At 31.6% G+C, this 8,561-nt stretch overlaps 1 protein-coding gene across 1 annotated transcript; it reads left to right on the forward strand.

Annotated features, from left to right (window-relative positions):
- Positions 1-1,728: 1,728 nt before the first annotated feature.
- Positions 1,729-6,175, forward strand: LOC134724669 (uncharacterized). Its single transcript, XM_063587840.1, has 3 exons — positions 1,729-1,740; positions 2,929-2,989; positions 3,243-6,175. The coding sequence occupies exons 2-3, from the start codon at positions 2,938-2,940 to the stop codon at positions 6,050-6,052; spliced, it is 2,862 nt and encodes a 953-aa protein (XP_063443910.1). The 5' UTR covers positions 1,729-1,740; positions 2,929-2,937; the 3' UTR covers positions 6,053-6,175.
- Positions 6,176-8,561: the final 2,386 nt, after the last annotated feature.

Raw genomic sequence — 8,561 nt, forward strand, 5'->3', positions numbered from 1 at the left:
ATGTCGGGATGTCGAGATTTTTTTTAATATATGGGTCCTCGGGATTTATGTTGATTATCCCGGGATGACGGGATTAGGGCCCATCCAATACTCCCCTCCCCCATAAACTGAAAAGCTTTTTTCAATGAATTCAGGTGTCAATAAAAAAGTGCTTCTGTACCCACATTGTATGAACTAGATTTTATATATGAATAAGAAGATGTGGTATGAATGCCAGTGAGACAACTCTCCATCCAATTCACAATGTTTAAACATTTCACAATTATCGGTCAATGTATTGCCTTCAAACGGGACCTTTTGCTCTTAAATTCTTTAATTTGTCCACATTTAGAAGAAGTTTACTTATTTTTAATTGCTTGCTTCCAGGAAGCAATTCGCCGACATATTTTTCCGTATGCATAGTGACCCGTACGTAACCCTCCTCGTAAAAAGCCGGTGACCAAAATACGCATGGATCTGTCATTGAAATAAACAAATATCTGGTAATACATGTTAAACACGTGCTCAATACCCATGCTTTTTGTGATTTGTTTACTATAAGGTGACAATCGGTAAAACTCGGCTTCAAAACACGGCATTTAATGAGCAGCCATATTTGTTTAATCATAACAAACAGAGAGAAAAAATTGACGATTATATGATATATTTTTGCGAAAATAATGATAAAATCGTGCACAGAGGACTATGTTTATGATGTAAACATGGTTCAAGAATTGGACAAACATTATTTATCACCACTCACTCGTTTCATATCACTTTAAGTATATTATAAAAAAAAAGTTAAAGTGCACACACATAGCTAGCTAGTAAATCAAATATAAAATGAGAAACAGCTTAAACTTATCTATTTGAATAACATACTGAACAAATTTTACAGTATTCGCTTCACAACCTCTAGCAACCCTAATAAAAAGACAGTGTTAACAAATTTAAGATATAGTCTGATCGTCACAGTTAGCGGTTTATTTTCGCGGACCGTACATTTTCGTTTATTTTCGCGGATAGAACAAAATCGCCAAAATAAATTCAACCAATTTAAAAGTGCACATTCAAAGGCATTAATAAAAAATTTGAATCCGCCAAAATATTTCGTATACAATGGTCAATGAAAATCGCAAAATTTTACACTCGTGAAAATAACCTGCTATACGGTACTTCACACATTTCATCTCTTTTCCAATATTAACTGATTCAAAATGTCTGTGACTTCCGAGAGTAAAGATTAATGATAGCGTTGCATTTGTTTAAATTGGATTGTGTAGCTTGCATTGGGTTGTCAAACGTGAGTTGAAATTTAACATCATTAAGAAGGATGTTTGATTATAAGACAAGTCTGTCCAATTTTCAGGATTTGATAAATCTAATTATTCTGCCTATCACTAATTACTATTTTCCTTTATTCCTAGAAAAAATAGTTGACCAAATGTTCAAACTAACACAGTACATGATCAGAAGGGTGTGTCACACATAGACAGGAAAAAAGTAAAATGCTTAAAAAACAACAAATCGTAAGCTGATAGAAAATGGTCAATTAAAAGTCTTTGATCACAAAGAGGTGAAATTAAAAACACAATACATTTACGTCATCGGTTATGAGGTAAAATTTATCCTAAACATTTTATTTCCCTGTACATGTCAAACTTTGACAAATGATTCGCTACAACGGATGTTTACCGTAGGTATATATATTAACTGAGAATAAATTGTAAAACATTATATGATTACACAAGAAACTATAAGGTAAGATTGAAACATCTATGAAATTTATGATAAAAGAATTTGTGAGCATAAAAAAAAAAAAAAAAAAAAAAAAAAATCGTAGAAATAATAAGCAATAATGTATAAATTTAAAATGACACAACATTAAACTTTATTTCTATAAGCAACGGTTATTTAAATATAATATCAGATAATTTAAATAATAATATTGTTTTTTTTTTAATTTTACATACTTTATTGAAAACATTCACATTTGTTAGTTTAATTCAGAAAGTATTGGCACCTTATCACGGCCTCGTTAAACATTAAATTGTATACTTATACAGAAAACTTGTTAGTAATTGTTAGTTTTAAAAATTATAAAGTATATACAACATATTAGTATGTATCCATTATTTCCATATTATTCAATAAAGAGAAAATTTAATTAAGAAAAAAGGACAGAATAAAAGAGAGAATTATAAAAAAAAATAATGGCAAATGCAAAAAACAAAAAAAAAACAAAAAAGAAAAAGAAAAACTATAAAAAAGGCAGAAAAAAATTAATGACAAATGCAAAACAAAAACAAACAAAAAAAGAAAAAGAAAGACTATAAAAAAAGAAGAAAAAAAATCCTTTAAATTTGGGATTCGGCAGCAGTATTCTTTTTCTTAAGATACAACATTAAATAAATTTGGCAACGTTAGTTTTCCATTGTAAATAATTCATACAAACATAAAATAATAAATGATAATATTGTTTAAATAAATGATTGGGGTGGAAGATACTAAATAGATAGTCAATGGTTAATTAATAAGTAAAAAACGAACTGACAAGCATAAATAAGCCTTAATTATTGTGAATAACATTTAAGATCAATTATTATATGCTTTATGAACAAGAGATACATTTCATACAAAATGCAAAGTAACTGACTTTTATGCCATGAAATATCATTGAAGTCGTCCATTTTTATACATTTACTGTATATAAATACTGTCTATAGAGAGTCACATTTTACAAAAACATTAAGATTTTTTTAACAATTGGGTACAGATGGCTTTAGCTGGATTACGTACAATTTATTTTTATAATCTTTGGACTTCGTTTTTTTTAACGCTCAACTGGTTTGGTTCGATTGCCACTGAGGAATCTTATGTCGATGAAACTCTCTCCTGGCGTTCTGAACAAATTGAGATTTTCTAAAATTGTTTTTACATTTTTTTCAGAATACAAACATGACCAGACTACATGTGATAATTTTGATTGGAGCTATAGCATTCTCTTCAGGTACGTAAATAATAACTTATTCTTTAGTTAATTTTCCAATAACCAACCAGTAAATGGTAAAGGCTTTTTTTTTCAAAATTAATTGTTGTTTTCGTTTACTTAACATAAATGATAACTTACACAAATCATAGTAGATAATAGACTTTATGTTGAATTGAATTTAAGAAATGTTTCGACTTTGCTGTGTTTTAATACCATACCCGAAAAAAAATGTTTGTTCTCACATTGAAATATATGGCTTTTTTTCTTACAGGGTCTTACACGGAGAGAAGAGACCCAAAATGTGGTAGCGAATGTATAAGGAATGAACATTGCGACCTGGGTTTCGTGTGTCAACGAACAACTGATAGATGCAGAAGGCATATATGCGTAAAAAAGATTCTAGAAGTACCACAAGTTATTGTAGACACACAACCTATTCGAGGAGATGTATATGAAGAACATGGCCAAAAACAAGCAGTATCTCCTTTAGACTTGCCTATTCCAATGTCACCTCTAGGCCGTTCGGATATTGGTAAGAATGGTAAAAAGCCTTGGTTAATTGATCCAAACTTTAGCACATTAACCAAAACCGTAAATCCTCAAATAGGATCTGAGAATACGCTGACAGGTTCAATGAATGCTGATTTACTTCAAATCTGTATAAACAATTGTTTGGTGCGATCTACCTGTCTACAAGGAACGGACTGTAGATTTCGTTGTGAGACATCATGCCTTAACGAACTGTCAAATGTAAACTTAACTCCTTCATTATCAAAAAGTTCAATTGTTCCACTTGAACTGGGACCAAACGGCCAAATCCTCCAAGCAAGTACAAAAACTAAGATTCTTGGTAATCTTGATACAAAATTTTTATCGGTTAATCAACAAGATGAGATAAACCACATGGGACAAAACGAAATGGTATCTTCAATCAAACCAATAGGTTCATACATTTCGAGCGATTCACTTGGGTCTCAAAAAGAAATCAACGATTATGCATTAACAGATTCACCAGGAAACAAAAACGTAGTAGCCCCTGTTCAATCCATTGATAAAAATGTTCCAAATGATTCAACAGGACAAAAAGAAGGAGTCCCTTTCGTCCAGACCATTGACAATTATGTTTCGAATGATTTACAAGATCACAAAGTAGTAATGAACAGATTTACAAACGTAATAACATCGGATGGACTTGGCGGAGGCTTTGTAGACGGAAATGGCAATGTGCAACAAATTGATCCAATATCTTTAGGAAAACAAACAAATACCTACGGTCCAAAAGATTCTACTGGTAAGAAGGAAATCCTACAATCCAATCCTATAATAAAAAGTGACCACAGTATACTTATTGATCCAAACTTTGGTACAATTACAAAATTCGAAACCTCTAACGGAGGGTTTGTAAATGAAATGGATAAACACCACTCAGGTTCAAATAATGCCGATCTACTTTACATCTGTATTGACAATTGTGTGGTAACTTCTCGATGCGTAGAAAATGATTGTCGTCCAGGTTGTAAGAAATTATGCCTTAAAGAATTACCACTCATCAATATTAGACCTTCCCTTCCTGAAGTTCAAGAGGTTTTTCGTCAACATGATCAAATGAATCAAAATATGCAAGTTGGAACAGGAAGGGAAGTTGTTGGTGAATTTACAACAGATATGGTATCCATAAATAAAGACACGGATAGAGAAATTGTACACCAAGGGAACCCAGTCGATACATACGTTCAACAAAATTTACCGGTACACAAATTAGTAGGTGGTGGACGTGGTGGAGATCTTGTACACAAAAGCCAATTACAACAAGTTGAAAAAATTTCACCGGGACAGCTAATGGACGACTACATTCCAAAAGATGTAAATGCTGATGTTATGTTTGATACGTTGGCAACCTCTAAGAATGTTGGTTTACTTCAAATTTGTATTGACAATTGTTTAGCGCGGATATTATGTTTACAGGGAACTGACTGTATTCTTCGTTGTAAGAACATATGTCTTAACGAGCTCCCAAATACTGAATTTAATCCATCGCTACCAAAAGGCTCCGTAGTTCCATTTGTAGATGGACAAAACGCCGAAATCATTCATGCAGAAGGAAAGAAAGTCTTAACATCCAATTCTGGAATACACGGAGGCCAAGCTATACATATCGATCCCAATTCTGGTACTCTTACAAGCATGTTTAAATCATCAGTTGACCAATCATCTCCAGTGAATTTTGTCGATGCATACGTTCCAAACAATTTACAGGGACACAAAGAAGTAGTTGCACCTGTTAAAACGACCGATACATATGTTCAAGAAAATTTGAAAGAGAAAAATGGGGTAAAGCCTATTCTTGAACCATTCGAATCAATAAATCAACACGAATTACCAGAACATACAGAAATAGTGAACAGACTTACACAAGTTATAACATCTAACGGACAACGTGTAGGTCTTGTTCACAACCGACACTTACAACAACACGACAATTTTTCACCGGTAGAAAAAATTGACAATTACGTTCCGACTGATGTATCTGGACAAGAAATCTTAACATCTAATCCTGTTCTACACAACCAACAAAAAATAATAATCGATCCAAATTCTGGTGCAATTGCAACAACCATGCTTAAATCCGTTGGAAAATCTTATGGAAACCAACAAGTACAACAACATATTGTTACTAATGATCAAATCGTGCTCGATCAAAATACCGGTACAGTTAATCAATTAGTGGAAGGAGATCGCCTCGTTACAAATCAGCAGGTGAATCAATTTGACCAAAAATCACCGGTAGAACCAATTGACATGTATATACCAAACAATGCACAAAAGATTCCATCTGTTGGCAAATTGCAGAAGCCAATTCTCCCATTGAATTCTAATGGACCTTTTGGTAATAATCGAAATGGACATAAGATTCCAAATATTGGAAAAAAGTTGCAGAAACCCATTCTTCCACTGTTCTCTACAGGCAATAATAAAAGCCAATGTAATCGTGATTGTCCCAGAGGACGAGTTTGTGCAACACGCCGTGGTAGAAGTGTTTGTATAAGAAAGAAACTCGGAAATAATTATAGAAAGATGTAAAGTTTTAGTTACATTCCTTGAAATCCTTTATTTATTAGCGTGCAATTTTTTTTCTTCAAACTACTGTGATAGTTTATTATTCTGATATTTTTTTTAAATTTTGTAATAAAATGAATAACAATTCAAAAATGTATTCTTTTTTTTTTCTTATACTCAATGCTCTATAGTTGAATGTGTCTTTGGTGTCTACGTTTTTTATGCACAAGGATAAACGTAAAAAACTGATGCACACAATAAATCATATACATCCACACATACACGTGCACATACATAACGAAAATAAACACGTACATGAAATTATAGCATAAAACATACCGTAGTAAACATCAAGAAATTATAAATTCAAATTGAATGCTTGATACAAAGAAGAAACAGCATTATCATTTCTCCCCAGAAAACAAGAACAGAACAATTACCTCCCCCGAAATCTACATAAAACTAGGATATGTTGTCTTTCATCAGATACACTACAAACAGTTGAATACACACACTTACTCTTGCACAATAAATAAGAAGACAACGAAAAAAATAACAGGAAAAGGTTACCAGAACGGGAAAAACTAAAGCAAAACGTTCAAAAAAATTAAATAAAGTAAACTAAGCAAACAAACAGCAAGTGTGACTGTGTCTTCAAATTTTAAAAGGTCGTAAAAGGGGATCCAACTTTCATCTGTGCTACATTAGGCTGTGAATAAAATATTAAAATTCGTCATATTCATTGACAGTTACACCTGTCCAAAGTTAAAAACCTGTCGTTTGTTAATGTGGTTCATTACTATTTCTAATTTCAATTTCTTTTTTAATATAAAGATTAGACCGTTGGTTTTCTTGTTTGAATTGTTTTAGACTAGTCACTTTTGGTGCCCTTTATAGCTTGTTGTTTGGTGTTAGCCAAGGCTCCTTGTCGTACTTTGACTTTTACAGTTTTCTTTTACAAATTGTGACTTGGAGGGAGATTTGTCTCAATGGCACTCATACCACATCCTCTTATATCTATGTACTTGTCCTTTGGGAATAGGTGTTGATGGAAATCTTTGACTTATCAATGGTTTCCAAACATAGACACACCTGGTTGTTTAAAGAGGTAAAAATGGTCTCAAAACTACAATAATTTGACCAAAAAAACAAACCTTAAACTGACAATCTCAATATTTTAATTTTTCGATTGAGAATTTAATTTTTAGTATCTGGCGTGTTTTGCAAACAAAGGGTCTAATTGTAAATACATTGCTTCTCCTTTCACTTATACTATAATACGTACGAAGAAGTCTTCACAAATTGTCTGTTGAAGAATAATGAAAACAAAGATTGCTCCCGATTTAAAGTAGTTTCGTGTTGCTCAGTATTTAGTTGTCTGTGTAGTGATTTGAAGAATTAAGTTATTCTGGGTTTTTTTTTTATCTATCATTTTACAACAATGAGTAAAACCCATGCAGTACATCAAGTTATAAAAAGCCCCGAAATAACAAATGAACAAATTTGGCTGTCGTTTGCATAATGTGTCCTAATGTACCTTTTATGATATATAAATTTGAAGGTTTAATATACTTTTTAATGAAAAAAATGTGTCGTTTTAAGTAATCATTGTTTCTAAAATTGAAATCGGTTTGTTTAGCTAAGAAATAAGATTAATATTTTTTTTATTATTTTCAATACCTAATTATTACTGTTAACATCACCAAAATATATTGTTTAAGTCATAAAAGAAACATCCACACTTAAAACTTGTTTTCAATCATTGTTGATTTATGTTATCCATAATATGTCATGTTAGTCAAAACAAACGGTAGAAATAAGCGAACACTTAAGCGATAACCTTGTCATACGGAGTTTAACGTTCGAAATAAAACAGAATACGTTTAACTCGGGTCAAATTATAACATCAATGTATATTTAAATTAAAAAAAGATTTGTTACAAAAAAAGATTTAACAAACGTCAAACTGTATCTTTTTCCTCTTTAATAAACGCGAATGGGTTCAACAGGGCGTCTTTGTCTATAAATAGACACATGTTACTAGGTACAAAGTTATAGACTAAACGCTTCGTGTGGTTTGATGTGACACTAATTTTGTGTTTATTATTCCTCCTACTCACAAACAAATAATGAAATGAAGACGTAACATATTAATCATTTACATGCAAAAACTGTCTATTGTCACAGTGGTACATTGTAATTATGCGGGCAATCGTAATAAACACACTTCATATATTATTTTTTTGTTAAAGGATTCTGTGTTAATAAAGGGAAAAAATAAGACTGTCATTAAACCTCATAATGGAACGGGAAGATTAATGAAATTAATGAAAATATGATGAAAGATAATTATAGTAGTTGTATTAAAAAAAATCGAAAAAAATAAACGTTCGGATGACTTTGTCGCGCCAAAAAAAAAAAAAAAAAAAAAACGTTCTACATACAGCTAGCAACAGCTTACAATAAAAATTCCATCAAGACAAGAAATAGTAATAGTTTTATCTTCGGTAAATTGTATTTATAAAATAAATAA

The sequence above is a fragment of the Mytilus trossulus genome, chromosome 1 (assembly GCF_036588685.1).
Source record: "Mytilus trossulus isolate FHL-02 chromosome 1, PNRI_Mtr1.1.1.hap1, whole genome shotgun sequence".
NCBI classification, from domain to species: domain Eukaryota; kingdom Metazoa; phylum Mollusca; class Bivalvia; order Mytilida; family Mytilidae; genus Mytilus; species Mytilus trossulus.